We start from the raw sequence: 18,024 nt of genomic DNA, 5'->3' as shown, positions 1-18,024 counted from the left end.
GCTCTTCGGATGAGGTCGTATGTGTTGATTACATTCTTGTGATTGGTTTGAGATTATTAGTTTGTCCTCATTGCCGGTTGTTTTAGAAAATTTTGACTGTGATTGGAAGGTAAAATGAGAAACTTGTCACACTGTTCTTCGGCTTGGAATGGGGATAGTCAATGCAGAGCCAGTTGGTACAAGCTGCCTTGCGAATCGGGGTGGCGTAATAATACTGTGAAAGAACAATAAAATGATGAATTTTAGCAGTGTGTGTCAGAAATTATGTGATTTCCATTCCATTTGACGATCCCGAAGTTTCGAGTATACGTCAAAATGGCGGATGCCGTCATCGGAGATTAGCGTCAAGCCGGACCCTTTGGTTACACTATGCGCTTTTAAACTCATGTTAACGGCTTATAATGACCCAGACGCTACTCATTGGGTAAACATCCACTAAAAATAGTTGCTTTAACTTTTGTAAACGTGTCACGAGTGCTCAGACAACCATTTTTGTGAGTGATGGTTTTTAGCTCAGCTGACAAAGTCAGCAGAGCTAGTCAAATAGCTATTCAATTGGTGTCCGTCCTTCCATCCATCCTTCCATCCAGCCATCTGTAGACAAAGTTGGGCATTTTGTAATCATACAACCGAGGCACTTCAAATCTAGTCTTGCTTATAAACACCGCAGAAAATGTTGCTTACGGAAAAAAATTTGGGCGATTCGACTCAAATTAAGCTCCCCAGGGGGCAAAATGCGTGAATGAAAAAACAATTTTTTGACGCTCTATTCCAGCAGATAAAAGCTTGAAATAAAGTTGAAAAGGTCTTCGTGATACAGAAGTTTTGATATAAAATAGATTAGTGTTGATTTATATCACCAGTTGGCGGTAGTGAGCAAAACTGTTGTTTGACCCCGGATGACCCCGCTTTAAATTTCCCGCCGAGGTTACCTGGAGAACTATCATCAAGAAAATGGCGGCGACCTTTTTATTTCTACCGGAGCGATGATTTGTAAGTGACAAATTTTCTTATTTAAGCCTTTACGGAAATGTATTTTGGTACGAAACTTCACACGTTTATAGAAAAGATCAACGAGAATGTGTTCAAATGCCCTCATAACGATGAGTTCAACGGAATTTGGTCAAAACAACCTTCGAATGGAGTCAACTTTCTTTGCGAAATTGAAGCGACGACCTCATTATTTATCGTAATTTATGCAGATCTGAGTCCAGCTGATGGGTGATGTTCTGATTTGTGTTCAAACTATTGGAAACTTCGGAAATTAGTTCTATTAATTCTACTATTCTGCAGGAGTATATTATAGCCATTGATGTTGACAGCTAAAAGCACGAAAACTTTGTTGTTGATCGTTGGGGCGGATTGATATGTGGTTGTGCGACCAAGGCGATTAGGTCATTCAGTTAGTTTCAGAAAGATCATGATCATAAAGATGCGTGTTGTGTTATCATAACCGGAAAATAAGTCGAAGTTATTATTAGTACTACGATTCTTACATGAGTAAAAAGTAGACGTTTTAAGCAACACAATAATGTTACTCCCGTAAAAAAACTGTCAACTCTCCTTACCACAGAAGCCAAGCCATTGCTGTTATAGTGTTAAGTTATGCAGGGGCTTAATCAATTACCTGCACTCCCTGTGGGGTGAATAACATTACCTTTTGAACAGCTGGCTGTAGGGGGATGATTGGAACAGCCGGTATACCTGCTGACCTGCTGAACCCCGATTAATGTTATTTTCAATCCACGATTGCAGGTCACCTGATTTTCGAGATTTCGCGGGAAATGAAATTGTAAACAAACGCATGTGTGCAGTTCAAATGTAAACAAAAATGTATTTTTGGTACTTTTGGTTGCTGGACTTGGGTTTTCCCGCAGTTAGGAGCTGGGGTCAAATTGGTGGTCAATTGTTTATGGGTGCTGTTTTAGTCAGAGGTAGCCCTTGATTGTGAAGGGATTTTCAAATTAAGGTGACCATGGTCTTTTTATGTGCTCACCACAGCTTTCAATACTTGATGTATATGAAGAGGTGTGCGGAACCTGACATGGACTTACCAAGGAGCTCCTCACAGTGCTGAACCGCTAGCTTGCCTGTCGACTAAGTGCCTTTTTGGCCGAGACATTGCTACATGTAGGAGGAGCACGCATTTTAAAGTTATAGTAGTGATAGTACAGTTGGTTCGAGCAATTTGGAAGCCGACATGTGAAGGCCTATCTGGGTTCTCCTTCTTCTCCGTATAAAAATGGGCATATTGCTGACTAAGGAACAAGGCATATTGATATTGCCTCATCATCTTTATCGGACCAATTGATATACTTTTATATGCACGCATACATCACGCCATTTCAGGGTCCGAGTCTGTGGACAATTGGTTTGATTAATTTGTCTCTTCGATATTGCTCCTTTATTGCATTAGATTTTCATCGCAATTCAATCTATTCAAGATGTAGCCAATTTGAACCTGTCTGCGCCAAGGATAGATCGACTCACTAGGGATATGCAGTAGAGCACAATGTCATGACCCTTTGTATTGTAAATTCCAACCACCTGCAGGACAGGTCAATTTCTCTCAATAAAATTAATTTTGTTGACTCCTGTAATCTTTACCTTATTAAAAAAAAGACAGTGGTGTTAGTCCCAAACTGGTCATTTCTATTTATTTTGACCTCTGTTAAATCAGGATACCTCTCAATTACAGACAGCATTTTGTATCCTTGTGCTGTACAACCCAGCCTGGACATACCACAGTTGTCCATGGAGAAGTCTCATCCTCTCTGACACTTCTTTTCTGTAAAGCTACCGATACAACATACTGAACTAGGGATATATTCCGTTGCCTCCTGTAATATTTACATACCATGGCTGATTAGTTCAATCATATTTCATCCAGCTGGCAGCTCTGCATTGGAAATTTTAGTGGTATAACGTGTTCTCTTGACCTTCAAACAGTAGTATAAAGCCGATATTTACTACTTTACACTCTCAGTCCTATGTTATTAGGTCATCCAGCTGAGCGCCAGGCCCTTGGGCCTCTTGTTCCATGCTCCGTTCTGCGTTCATCGCTGTGTAAATAAAAGTAACAGGATTATACAGCAAATGCATGCGGGAGACGCATGCACGAGGATAAATACTCCTTTCAAGATAGCGTAATCACACACAATTCCACAGGTACATCCCATTCATTTGAAATTTCGGCCAATGACAGCAGGTTTTACAAAATGTAAATGCGCTGTTCATTTTCAATAGTCACCGAATAGCTAAGACACATGTAAACCTGTTTTAATTGGCCAGAAAACATCTCGCAGCTTCTAGTCCCACAAATAACGATTCACTTATTCCAACGTCAGTAACATGTGCACGCGGAAAACATTATGACCAACTCCACTTTTTCAAGACAAACCACACCATCCCACAACTATTGCATGATTAACCCCTAACAATGACAAGTTCTTCCTCAAACTCTCCCTTTCATATCGACAGCTGAGCACAATGGCCCTGGCCATTTCATTTCAACTCTCAAGTACATATTTGGAGAGGTATTGAAAAAATATGTGCTGTGGCAAGTCTACAGATATAAATAAATTGTTTGGTAAAAAAATTAATTTTGAATTTTGACAACCTGGCCATCGGGGTGTGGTTCAAATTTGGAGTGAAAATGGCCGAAATTGGTAAAAATGTCCACTTGTGTCAAACTTGTCAATTTAAAAAAAAAATTCCGTGGTCAATCACCAGTTTAAATCGCACCAAAACTATGAAGATTACAAGTTAAAATACTTCTAAAATACAGGCATAAAGTGTCAAATTGATTAATAAATTCTAAATTGGTTAAATTTGGAGAACAAATCATAATAAAGCCGTAAATGGAAAAACCAAGCTGGTGGACGATCAAAATTTTGTTGATACCAATTTTGTTTGTTTTGAAACACTCTGCGCTCAAATCAGCTCTAAATTACTCCAAAATACCCTGACATAACTCTCAGGATGTTTCATAATAGGAAACAAGTGCTCAAAGCTTGATAAAGCTGTCTTTAATTACTGAAATCGGGCCATGTTTACAACAATTTTCGGTTCGCTACACATGAGATAGCGATTAGAAATGTAGGCCTACTGCACAAGCATAGTGTATAATGTACACAATACATGATGTATGTAGCCTGTAGCTAGCTGTAGGCCTGGCTGTATATTTGTTGAATTAATTACTTTTAATGATATCAACACTGATTCTAGTAGACTAGGTTTAAATAAGATCTAATTCTGTCTCTGTTAGGAATAATAAAACAGCGTTATAACGTGTTAGTTAATTGGTGGTGTGCATTTCATTTGCATTGGCTATTTATCATTGGTCCAATCACTACGTTTTTGGAATGTTGTGCATATTGTTGCCGGTGGGATCAACCAGTGCTAGCCACAACAAACCAGTAGTAAACAAAAGACTGCATGGTTGCATACCATGTGTTCTTTTGTTTGTTGTGCCTATCTAGGTTTGTTGTGGCTAGCAATGGCTTCCTTCGCCTGCCGTGAAGTCATCTATTTTATAGGATATGTTTCTTTTGTTTGATAGGTTGGGAGTAAGTTGTTCATTGGTGGAACTGGAAAGGCAATAATACGGTAGGTATGCTACCAGCCCTACTGAAATACATTGGCATGAATTCTGACCCAAATACTAGATAAGCAGTTGAGTAAGCGACCTTAAATTCCTGTGGTATGAATGATGTCCTAGGGTGAAGGAGGTGCTGCTTGTTTTTTATGTCGCTGACAAAGTCCAATGTATGGCCGTCATCTTGAATTATATGTTCACTAAAGGCCTTACCAATTTAATCATTCCGCCTATAAGTTCTGATTAATCAGTTTCAGGGCCTGCATTAATTACCTAAGATCTATCTATACAAGCTTTTATGGATTCCACCCTTAAGCTCAAATAAATAAGTATGCAAATTATTTAAAGTGGTAGTAATCAATAGTAATGACTGACAGTAATAACTAGTGATAACTAAAAAAACAAGAGTAATTAATAATTAGAAATTGTTAAATGCTTTTACAAAACCTATTCTGATATTTTCAGCTGCTAAGAAAATGAAAGCAAATACCACTACCATCACCGTCCAAGTCGTCTAAAACAAAGTTAGTAAAAGGTAAATTTACACACAACTGCATTACTTTCATTTCTACAACTCGGTATATTACTACTATAAGAACAATTCGGCTAAGCAGGTAGATTCTCAAAATACTCTGGAGTTTTTCAGGCGCAAGTACAACTATATAAATTGAGATTTTAAAGCATGTACTTATACATTTTATCAAACCATCTAACCTTTCAGCACCAACCACAACCACACAAACATCTGATGCAAAGAAGAAAATGGTCTTCACGCCAGAGAAAAAGGCACCAACTACAGAACAAACATCTCATCCCACATGTCCCAAGAAAAAGATAGTCTTCACGCCAGACAAAATGAAGAAAAGATTAGGTAATATGGGGTACATTCTGTCATTAGTTTCATACAGTCATCCGAACTGTCCACGACACTGACAAACGGAAGGAAATGGCCATTGCTGCAACGCGCATGTGTAGCGCCAAAACGTCTTGTTCAAACTCATTTTGTATTCACACACAGATCTAAAGCATCGGGGCTAGACTCTTTGTACACATACAGATCGTAGAACAGTTAAAAATGCGTTTTTGTCCAGACGTGCAGGAATCGCATGTGTGTGAATAGCTAAGCCATTGGGACTGACTTAAATGTTTTCGCATGATGCCAAACTGTTTTAATGCTGCAGTGTTAACACAGCTATAGAGTCTTACCTGGAGTTAACAGGTTCAACAATTTCCCAAAGTTTAATATTTTATAAAACAACCTTTTAAGCTCAGCTGACAAAGTCAGCGAAGCTGGTCATATTACTAAGGGAATGGTGTCTGTCCTTCCTGCCATCCTTCCTTCCATATCAATTTTGGGCATTTTGTAACCGTAAGACCTAGGCACTTTGTTGACGCTGCTAAATTAGGAGTAGCCCAAGGGGAACTCAGAAACCAAAAATCAGCGCGATCCGACCTACATTCGGCGAATGAGGTCATCGGGAAGTTTAAACTTCTTTCCTTTATACCTCGGTCCACAGAGGAAATATTGTTTTCAAATCTGGCCGAATTATTTTTAATAATTTTTCATTTCGACTTGTAATGGAATTAGTTTAGTGGCAGGCACATTTGACAGATTTTTTGACGATTCAAAAGCCTGGGTTATGACGTATAGTTGCGCAGTTGTATTCTGCACATTGAATTGGCCAGGGAACCAGGCTATATTTCAGCATACCCACTGTGACCAGTCTAAAGATGGAAGATTGATTTTGCAACAAGTAACCAATTTTCTGCCAAAAAGTTGTCAAGTAGGCGATATTATCACTAGTTCCTTTCAGTGGGTAATCATAAGGTCTTAAGGGAATACTTTCAGAAATTAGTTCATGAAAATTTGGCCACAATTCTGTGAAAACGATATCGGAAGTGCACGCTCTGTTCGCGATGTATTTTGAATTCCCACAGTATGTGCAGTGAATCGGCATGATTCTGTTTGCATATTAGTTTTTAGTACTACGATTCTTACATGAGTAAAAAGTAGACGTTTTAAGCAACACAATAATGTTACTCCCATAAAAATTGATTGCAGATTGATGGAGCTGCGGCATTCTGTTCGGCAATTGGCAGCGCTGATAAAATACATTGCATGCTAATGCATGCCAAATGGCACACTTTAAAAAGCGCTCATTGCACAACGTAGGGAATCACCAGTAATGACGTCATCGCTGGTCTAAATCTTCTATATAATAATATTAGAAGGGGGACAAATAAAGTCACACTTAGAGGCGTTGGATACCCTGATGCAACATCTTGGTTTTATTCAAAAATTTGCTTCAGCGGAGCAGTAATGAGGGATTTTGAATCGGACACTGTCAATTCTCCTTACCACTCACAGAAGCCAAGCCATTACTGTTAACTTATGCAGGGGCTTAATCAATTACCTGCACTCCCTGTGGGGTGAATAACATTACCTTTTGAACAGCTGGCTGTAGGGGGGATGATTGGAACAGCCGGTATACCTGCTGACCTGCTGAACCCCGATTAATGTTATTTTCAATCCACGATTGCAGGTCACCTGATTTTCGAGATTTCGCGGGAAATTGTAAACAAACGCATGTGTGCAGTTCAAATGTAAACAAAAATGTATTTTTGGTACTTTTGGTTGCTGGACTTGGGTTTTCCCGCAGTTAGGAGCTGGGGTCAAATTGGTGGTCTATTGTTTATGGGTGCTGTTTTAGTCAGAGGTAGCCCTTGATTATGAAGGGATTTTCAAATTAAGGTGACCATGGTCTTTTTATGTGCTCACCACAGCTTTCAATACTTGATGTATCTGAAGAGGCGCGCGGAACCTGACATGGACTTACCAAGGAGCTGCTCACGGTGCTGAACCGCTAGCTTGCCTGTCGACTAAGTGCCTTTTTGGCCGAGACATTGCTACATGTAGGAGGAGCACGCATTTTAAAGTTATAGTAGTGATAGTACAGTTTTCCTCGAGCCATTTGGAAGCCGACATGTGAAGGCCTATCTGGGTTCTTCTTCTTCTCTGTATAAAAAGGGGCATATTGCTGACTAAGGAACAAGGCATATTGTCATTGCCTCATCATCTCTATCAGACCAATTGATATACTTTTATATGCACGCATACATCACGCCATTGCAGGGTCCGAGTCTGTAGACAATTGGTTTGATTAATTTGTCTCTTCGATATTGCTCCTTTATTGCATTAGATTTTCATCGCAATTGAATCTATTCAAGATATAGCCAATTTGAACCTGTCTGCGCCAAGGATAGATTGGTTCCCGATCGACTCACTAGGGATACGCAGTAGAGCACTATGTCATGAAAAACGACCCTTTGTATTGTAAATTCCAATCACCTGCAGGACAGGTCAATTTCTCTCAATAAAATTAATTTTGTTGACTCCTGTAATCTCTACCTTATTAAAAAAAAAGACAGTGGTGTTAGTCCCAAACTGGTCATTTCTATTTATTTTGACCTCTGTTAAATCAGGATACCTCTCAATTACAGACAGCATTTTGTATCCTTGTGCTATACAACCCAGCCTGGACATACCACAGTTGCTCATGGAGAAGTCTCATCCTCTCTGACACTTCTTTTCTGTAAAGCTACCGATACAACATACTGAAGTAGGGATATCTTTCATTGCCTCCTGTAATATTTACATACCATGGATGATTAGTTCATTCATATTTCATCCAGCTGGCAGCTCTGCATTGGAAATTTTAGTTGTATAACGTGTTCTCTTGACCTTCAAACAGTAGTATAAAGCCGATATTTACTACTTTACACCCTCAGTCCTATGTTATTAGGTCATCCAGCTGAGCGCCAGGCCCTTGGGCCTCTTGTTTTCTTATTTCAGCGACACCAACAAAGACAACCTCACCACAGCCTGTACTGTCAACCAACGCACTCACTGGTTATGTCCATGATGTATTGACCCAACCCAAACACCTGACGTTCAAATTACAAACCGCTCAAAAAACATACCAACATGTTATCACGTTCTCACCTGAGCAATTTAAAGAAACACTATTCAAAAACATGGGGAACAGATTCCCCATTGAGATCAGAAACTAGGGATTTATTCAGTCCAAAATTTCAAAAGAAAGAGATATAAAATTAACAACAAAAAGGGAAATTATTTCACTACCAAACCAACTCGCATTCCCCTACGAACCACCATCTGCTGTAATTACTTCAATCAGCAATGTTCCAACTTGCCTATTCATCAAAAGATCAATATTGAAATATGGTTCTCACACAGGATGACAATACTGAGACAAAAAATACATTATCAGGGTCCATGCCACTTATGAACAAATATGTTTCTGATGTTACTGGACTAATCAAATTAACATCATGGGGTGACCACATTCATTCTCTTGTTGTTGGAAAGAGCTACAAACTAACCAATGTGTCTGTAAAAAGCTTCAATGAAGAGACAAGTCTATCAACATCTTCACAAACCACCATAGCTCCCATTGCTCAATTAACCCATTACATAAAAATGGAGACTAACACTATTAATGCGGAGCTTGTGGCAGTTGACATAACAAGACATTACAAGTCTACCTCATGTTCAACCCTCAATGATCATCTTGATTCGGAATATGGGCGATGCTCACACTGTCATTGCCAGCAGAAAATACTGAAAGCAGAGAGAATGTACAGGGGCAAAGCCACATTTATTGATGAAAGTAAACTGTGCCATAAATTATCATTCAGCCAACAGTGTATTTCAGACATAGCAGATGCGATCAAGGCTGCAGAAAATTCAGAACCACAATCTGGTTACTCTCTGTCGGCAGAGGATATTGAATCCTTTTTGGCTCACAGTTAGGCTGGGTTCACATAGAACTATACTATTCGGGTATTCGGTGCACGTTTTGCCAGGGCACGCGGGTACCTGAAATCGAACAAGGAAATTTCACAATACCGGGTCACATAAGAGGGCACTATTCGAAGAGGTCGTATACCTGCGTATAGTATAGTATAGTGGGAATCGTGCGCGTTCGATTTTCGTGCAGCGTATACCACCCTGTTCAGAAGTGACCAGAGGAATTGGTAAGAACATGCATTTTAATGTTATCTATCACAATTATTAAACGATTTATTGCATACTATAGGAGTTAGGAACAATAGTACTCATTTTTACTCATTTTATTGCAATTTCTAAGTACAGGCCTTCATTACATGTTTTATTACTAATCAACTAAATGATTCTTTTAATTAACATATAGCGAACTTGTTTCTTTCTTTGGTCTTTGTGCCTGGTCAGCTTCATCCTCGGCTAAGAGGAGAAGAGCCAAATCTTCTTCGACTGAACTGTCCATCTGATCGGCGCCAAAAGACGGAATACCGCACGCATGCTACCCTATGTGACTCGCCGTGCCCGTATAGCGTATAGCGAATACCGAATAGCGTATATCGAATAGCGTATACCGAATACCGTATAGTTCTATGTGAACCCAGCCTTAGGGGAGTCTATACGATAGCCCTGTGTCCGTCGTCGTCTTCGTCCGTCGTCGTCCGTATCCTGTGTGGCACGTTTCTTAACCGCTTGTGCTATGAACTTGAAACTTTGTACACATTATGACCTAGGTCACATGACCTCTGACAGCCAATTTTGGTCCGGTCTGATTCTTCACCTGGCCACCAGTGGACTAAAACCAAAAACTTTAAAAATGCGATAACTCGTTTATTACTGATTTGTTTTTGCTAAAAATTTTATGGTGGGTACCCCTAGCCAGGATACATCACATATCATACGGGTTTTTGATTTGACGTACTTGTCAAGGTCACAGAGGTCAAAATCTAAAATTTTGCCGATAGTGGCACGTTTTGTCTTTATTCGTCCTATAGTCTTTAAAACACCTGTTACATAGCTCTACATGTTGACAAAAAATCAGGTCGATGTGGCGTAGTTTTCAAGGTCACAGAGGTCAAATGGTGTGAATTGGCCGTTTGTGTGTAAATTTGGCACGTTTCTTAACCACTAAAGCTATGGGACCCAATTCACTAAAGCCACGCAAGGCTTGCGTGCCCGCAAAGTCTCTCGCATGTCACACTTAGCGATTTGCGTGGTATTCATGAAGCACTGGCAAACTGCGCTAACGCGCAAGCTCCTCGTAACTTGGTCAATATTTGCGGGACCTCCAGATTGTCCCACAACGCTTGCGTGGTATCTTATCCTTGCAGAAATGGCTGTGCTGGCGATTGTGGAGGATGCAAATCGACATGCTCTTCGCAGGGAACGTCTTTTTGTGGACAGAATTGATGACCTCCAGCGTTTTGACGATGTCCGCCTCATCAAGAGATACAGAATGCTGAGGCACGTCATTCTGGAGGTTCTCCATTTAATTGAGGAAGACATAGCACCAGTAACAACTCGATCCAGAGCAATCCCAGCATCGATTCAACTGCTCTGTGCTCTCCGATACTTCGCTACGGGACGTTTTCAGACCGACAGTGGAGATCTTTGCGGAATCAGCCAACCCAGTGTTTCCAGGATCGTTAACAGTTTGTCTGGAGCATTGGAACGTGTTGCCCCTCATATCATATCTTTTCCAAGGGGTCATTACCAGGATGCGGTAAAGGAAGGATTCTACCGGCCGCGCCACAGGATTCCGAACGTCATTGGCTGCGTGGATGGTAGCTTAGTTCCAATTAAGTCACCACATGAACATGAAGATGCATACGTTTGCCGAAAGCAGTTTCATGCAATCAATGTTCAAGGCATTTGTGACCATGAAATGAAGTTCATCAATGTAGTTGTTCGCTGGTCTGGCGCTACGCACGACGCATAAATATGGAATAATTGTCAATTGAGTCGGGAATTCGAGAACCACCCTGAAAATGAAGGTTATCTCCTTGGAGATTCGGCTTACCCACTGCACCCGTGGCTGATGACGCCAATCAGAAATCCCCAAGATGAAGGAGAGGTTCGATTTAATGCTCACCATCGAAGGGCCAGGCAGAAGATTGAGGCGACATTTGAACGATGGAAGATGAGGTGGCTGTGTCTTCACAGAGATGGTGAGTAAACATGGTAAAACTTAAATATGGCTTACTCGATTCTGCGGGCAAACCAATCTTTTGTAACGACAATACTAGATTGTCAACCCATACTCACTTTACTCTTGGAGGAATATACTTTCCAAATGATATATACTTGTAGAGTATAATTCATCTAAGCTTTGCTCTTACAGGTGGTGCTATATATCGTACGCCAGATCGGTGTTGCAAGGTGATCATCGCCTGTGCTGTGTTGCATAATATATGTGAGGAGCACGGCCTTCCCATTCCCGAGGATGTCCGAGTAAACGACGACAACCCAGATGAAGACGTGAATCCGCCCATCATGCCAGATGATGTCAATGGAGAAAGAGTTCGAGCGGGAATCGTCCGAGATCATTTCTGGGCTTAGTATGCCCTCACTTGTATTGCGATTCGCTATACTGCAGTGGTACAAAAAAATTTATGGCGGACGAGCACTAGGCCTTCAGCTTCAAAAACGGATACCGATTTTTAACGGACCCCGTGTGCTACTGAACGTCACGTTAAAGGAATGTATACGTATATTGTTCTACAATTACTAAACTGTTTATTTACCCTTTATTGACAGGTCTTACACAATTTAACAATCAAAGTGACAATTACTCCGGATATAGTCATATATCCGCCTTGGGACGAATCATTACATGTAACGGTATCCAGATGTATACATCTATACGACTTTCATCAACTTGTTAGAGATAAACGTTCATGACATTAGCGGCCTCGTAAGCTCAACGAGACTGTCTTGTATACCTCAAAGAACTATGGTTATAAAAAGTGAGAATTATGCAGCCTAATGCCAATTCTTCCGTACCCACAAAAATGGTTTTTTTATTCTTGCCAGAATTCATTAAAATCAAGATATTTCCGATATAAACAAAACTTGTCTCAACTCGCTAAGACATTCGTGCTAGTAATGGTACAACCTTATTCGGCCTAAACACATTCAGAACATACATTACCTGTACATGTATTACGATATTGTAAGATGCAAATTATGCAGTAAAAGTTCAATAAAACTTACAAAATGTATTACTGACTAACTTTCATCATGAATGATCTAGAATTCGAAAAGAAATACCAGTTATGAGGATCATAATCACTGCAGCAATGCTTATACCAAGCATCAAAGTCGCAATACATCGGATTATGATTGATCTACAATTAAGAGATGTGATCAAATATGTTCTGGCGACCTGTCGGAGGCATCTCGCGCTCCGACAATGGTACTACGCTCTGCAATTCCGTGTACCTGGAACCTCCGTCAGATTTTTCTTGATGAAGAATGACAAGTGTTTCAAGTAGAGTGGCGATCCTTGATGTATTCCGGGCCCGATTCCTGTCAAGCTCGAGTCGTTCTTTATCAATCTCAAGCCGTTCCTGCTCGACTTTGAGAAGTTGGTCTTGCACAGACGAACTGGTGGAAGAAAGCAAGGGCGAGACTCTGCGCAACGGGGTCGATCCAGGGGAAGTTGCAGTGGCCTGCAGTGATGATGATCTACTGTCATGACTGGTCGCGCATGTTGATGGGGATGGTGACAGCTTTCGCTTTCGAGGCGGTACCCTGGGTTGGTGAGAGGATAGGGATGCACTGGTATCCCACGAAGATCCAACATCGTCAAACCCGGTTCCTTCATCATATGAAGAGAAAGTCTTCGTGTGATCATCATCAAAAGTGGAGTTCATGTATTCATCATCGACCGGATAGTCAACGTCGTTAGCAGTGGCAGATGCTTCTCCTGCGGTAGGTCTCGTGGTTGCCATTGTCTGCAAAGCATCCAAGGAGTTTGATCATAATCGCATACAGTCAAGTTCAGCTTTAGTTTAAAGTTGAATATGCATCAACATTATAGCCACTGGTATAGGCGAAACAATATTTATTGTGATCTGGAGAGTCGCCCCACCAAGACATGCCATGGCTTTGCTTTCCCATTATAAGAATTCATTTTCCAAGTCAAAAGACCCCGGCTCATTTTGGTGAAACTCTTAGTGAAATCGATTAAAAAAACAAGTCCATAAAATGTGCTGCATAACGCTGTTGTACAATAGAAAAGGCCCGGGATTCTCAAAGCTGGTATACCGGCTTCTGGCCGGGGTTCAAAGGGTTAATATAACAGAGTAAAACATAACGCATGCGTAGGCCTACCTTCAGCTGTTTAGGTCTCGGTTGATCATGATATACAGCTGTGTCAGCCGTGTCTATCCCCCTTCTATACCATGGATCCTGGTATTGCCCAGGATGCCGATGATGCGGTTGTCGGCATCCGTCATCGCCGGTGTCTGGGTGGTTTCGGTTTCAAGCGGCACGTTTCCAGTTTTCTCGGCTTGTATCCGCTTTTGGCAAGCCTTTTTCTTTGTTCTTGTCTTGAGGTCTTCCCACTTTTTTTAAATTTCCTCGGTAGTGCGTGAACACGGCGAGATTGAATTGATCCGGAAAGAGATATTTTTCCAGATACCATTCTTCCTCTGCATGGTCACCAAATCATTGAACTTTGAGCTGAGGATGGTCCAATTTATTTCAACCGATTCTACCAACTTCTCCACCTCTTTGGGAGTGAAATTTGGCTTTCGTGTCTTCTTCTGATCATCCATTATGCGTGTGTAATAGACAAATGCGGAATGATTACATGGAATGCATTCCTCGATACGAGATGCGCTACACAGGTGCGGGACGCAATTTGCGCTAGCGTTGTGACATGGTTGCGTTAGCTTTATGAATATCACGCAACGCAAACTAAAAGTTCCCGCAACCTCCACGCAAACGCAAATTGCGTTGACGCTTCTGCGCGGGCTTAGTGAATTGGCTCCATGAACTTTAAACTTGGTACACATGACCCCCTAGGTCAGATGACACTGATTTTCGGTCCGGTCTGATTCTTAACTTGGCCACCAGGGGGCAAAAACCAAAAAATTTAATCGTGCCATATCTCGCTTATTACTGATTAGCTTTTGGTAAAAATTTTATGGTAGATACTCCTAGCAAGGATACATCACTTTATGATACGGGTTTTGATTTGACGTACTTGTCAAGGTCACAGAGGTCAAATTGCGTAAATTGGCCATTTGAGCGTAACTGTGGAACGTTTGTTAACCCCCAAGGCTATGAACTTGAAACTTTCAGACCTGCCTACCCTACCTTGGCTCAATGTGTAATCATGACCAAAAAAATGTGTAAAATCAAGGAACTATGTGTAATGTTGAAATAGTAAGCATAAACAATTTTTAAAAAAGAGTAAAATTCGAACCTAAATGTGTAATTTTATTTTATGTCAATTACCGTGAATGATACACCATACATGTACACAAGTTACTGAATGGAGCCTTATTGCTGACCCTTTTGTAAGCAAAATCGATGGGGTGAGAAATCCCCTTCATCATTATTGTCTCTGAACAATGTCTATTGTCGAGAGACAATAATAATAATAATGTATAACTTGTTTTAACATAAACATGACTGAACAGTTACTAGCAGTCTTGAACAATGTCTATAACTTGTTTTAACATAAACATGACTGAACAGTTACTAGCAGTCTTGAACAATGTCTATTGTCTCTGAACAATGTCTATAACTTGTTTTAACATAAACATGACTGAACAGTTACTAGCAGTCTTGAACAATGTCTATTGTCTCTGAACAATGTCTATAACTTGTTTTAACATAAACATGACTGAACAGTTACTAGCAGTCTTGAACAATGTCTATTGTCTCTGAACAATGTCTATAACTTGTTTTAACATAAACATGACTGAACAGTTACTAGCAGTCTTGAACAATGTCTATTGTCTCTGAACAATGTCTATAACTTGTTTTAACATAAACATGACTGAACAGTTACTAGCAGTCTTGAACAATGTCTATTGTCTCTGAACAATGTCTATAACTTGTTTTAACATAAACATGACTGAACAGTTACTAGCAGTCTTGAACAATGTCTATTGTCTCTGAACAATGTCTATAACTTGTTTTAACATAAACATGACTGAACAGTTACTAGCAGTCTTGAACACATTTTCCTAATGGTAGGCTACTTCAGGCTTTTATAATAAGCAGACTTGATCTTCTTCAATCTATCACTCGAGTAGTCACTCCTACCACCATTGAGCAATCTCCCCTTGACCACCATCAATGCATCAAGGGTATTTGACCCCATTGATGCTCTCTGGTCCGTTTTGTTCTTACGGACGCAACTGAAGATCCGTTCACAGCTTGCATTGGCATGTGGGATGGTACATATACCAAGCATGACTTGTGCGAGGTTCTTGTAAGTGAAATGCCCAGTAGAATCCTTCACTTGGCCAATGGCGGACCAGGTTGCATCAATCCTGTCTTTCTTATGGGGTTGCACATCTAAGCTCTGGTAATCTGCAAATTCCAACTCCAATGTTTCTCTTGAAACACCTGAAATAATAAGAATTGCACAAACAATGAAGTTATTTAACTATTAAAGGAACAATTAAAGTTCAGGGATGCCTGTAAAAGAATTGTCTGAAAGGAAACACCAGCACTGAAATTGCAAGACAAAGTCAATTACATTATACCAAACATAAGATCAATCAGTGATCAAAGTAGATTAATTTTATCGGCATGTAGGTATATATAAAAAAAATAGCTCGGCCCCTCAGGTTGCCTTGATCATTTGTTGAAACATGATGATGACCTACCTTCAGGGAGAAGACAAGGGAATCTTTTGATGAAGTACAGGAGGTCAGTAGATGTGGCACCATTGAGACGTAAATCAACATCAACTACTTCAGCATGCCTTAAGAGTTCTTCGTCAAGGTGAAGCTTCTCCTTTATATAGCGACAACCTTCCAGAAAGCATTGTCTGGCGGTGGCGTAAAATTCCTTGATGCGGGAATCCCTCAGACGGTTTTCAGCTTTCCTGGCAATGGCTTCCCTGGCATTATCACCAATGATCAGATCGTTATCCAGCTTTTGCCCAACTCCATTTGCAAGTGACACCCCAGTAGCTGTTCTCCCATTCAATGCTCCTGGCAACTTAAACCTGATCAGAAGGTCCCGGAGCAGTTTATGGAGAGTTCTCCGTAGGACATGGATAAGAGGAGCCTCGGACTGAAGTGTCTCATTTGTCTTATTGAAAACCGCAAGCACATTCTCCAGGAACATACAATATAGTTTATTGGTAGGCGAGCGATAGAACCTGTACATACGCCCAACCCTTGTCTCAGGCTGCTCTTTGCCAGCAGACTTGGTCTCAGCATCAGCAGCATCTTTGAACAAGCTATATAGTGCTTCCCAATTTTCTAGGATGCGATCAACACACCGGCTTACACTAAGCCATCTAGTAGAGACATGCTTGAGAATCTTAGTATGTCGTCCAACATCATAGAGTTTCTGGTAAGTGTCCAATGCAATGAGTCTGTTGCTTGATTTATCCAAATAGAAAAACGTGTCTGTAAGCACTTCATCAACCTTGAACGGCAGGGCAGCGGCGAATTTTTCTGCTGCGTGATGTATTAAATGACAGGGACATCCAGAAAGAAATATGTCACTGTTCTTCTCTACCATAAAGGCAAATACGCCCTTTCGGTTACCAACCATTACATTGGCATTATCTGTGCCAAATGCCAAGCAATTTGACCAAGGGATAGGCTCATCCTCATCTTTCATTTCAGCATCCAACAGGTTGAAGATGTTTTTGCCTGAAATTACAAAATATATAATAACTCCTTTTTATGTATGAAAGGATTCCTGCAACTTGGCCAATTAGAATCTGCTGTGATACAAAATGGCAGGGTCTCCGCCAGAGGGTAAACAGGGTAAACAACCCGTACCCTCAAAAAAGTTTAGGGTAGGCCTACACATAGAATTGAACAAAATATAATTATTTTGCATTATAGACCTAGAAATGTGTTGACCAGATATTTAATAGCTAGAAATATCAGTTCTAGTTGATATTTGTGATGAAAATCACCTGGAAAACACATAAAAGGTCTAAAATGAAAAATAAAAAATGTTGAGAAAAAAAAATTTGAAATTTTTTTTTTGGGGGGGAGGCGTACCCTCAAAAAAAATCCTGGCGGAAACCCTGAATGGGAGGTAGCCTAGACCGTCACGTATTATAGGTATCATACTGTATATCAGGTAACAGTTATCAATTACAATTACAATTATTTTATTGCACTAAAGTGTACAGAGACAGTATGGCATTTAAAAAGAAAACATACAAAAATATAAGATTACAATACAATGAAAGTTAGTAGAAACATACAAATGAAGTGAGTAAGCAGAGTCAATACTACTACTATATCAATCATTAACCTCAAATGAGATATAGGCCTATATGTGAAGGCTACACCAATACAAGACTGATAAGGAAGGATAGAGCTTACCTGTAGCTGGCACCCCTTCTAGA

The 18,024-nt window shown here is 40.4% G+C and overlaps 1 protein-coding gene and 1 long non-coding RNA gene across 3 annotated transcripts in view; both read left to right on the top strand.

Moving 5' to 3' along the window:
• Positions 1-4,560: 4,560 nt before the first annotated feature.
• The window catches only part of LOC135488746 (uncharacterized), a 28,566-nt gene continuing 15,102 nt past the window's right edge, over positions 4,561-18,024 (top strand). Inside the window, exons 1-4 of one of the 2 annotated variants that reach the window (XR_010447037.1) lie at positions 4,561-4,608; positions 5,063-5,132; positions 5,319-5,468; positions 8,451-8,497. This is a non-coding gene — a long non-coding RNA (uncharacterized LOC135488746). Of the gene's footprint in view, positions 4,609-5,062; positions 5,133-5,318; positions 5,469-8,450; positions 8,498-18,024 lie in introns of those variants that run through there. The other variant, XR_010447036.1, reaches the window with a different exon arrangement.
• Positions 11,365-12,951, top strand: LOC135489615 (putative nuclease HARBI1). The gene is made up of 2 exons (XM_064775082.1): positions 11,365-11,626; positions 11,800-12,951. Exons 1-2 carry the CDS (start codon positions 11,497-11,499, stop codon positions 12,015-12,017), a joined length of 348 nt encoding a protein of 115 aa, XP_064631152.1. The 5' UTR covers positions 11,365-11,496; the 3' UTR covers positions 12,018-12,951.

This window comes from Lineus longissimus, chromosome 1 (genome assembly GCF_910592395.1).
Source record: "Lineus longissimus chromosome 1, tnLinLong1.2, whole genome shotgun sequence".
NCBI lineage: Eukaryota > Metazoa > Nemertea > Pilidiophora > Heteronemertea > Lineidae > Lineus > Lineus longissimus.
This window is presented reverse-complemented; position numbering and strand designations above follow the sequence as displayed.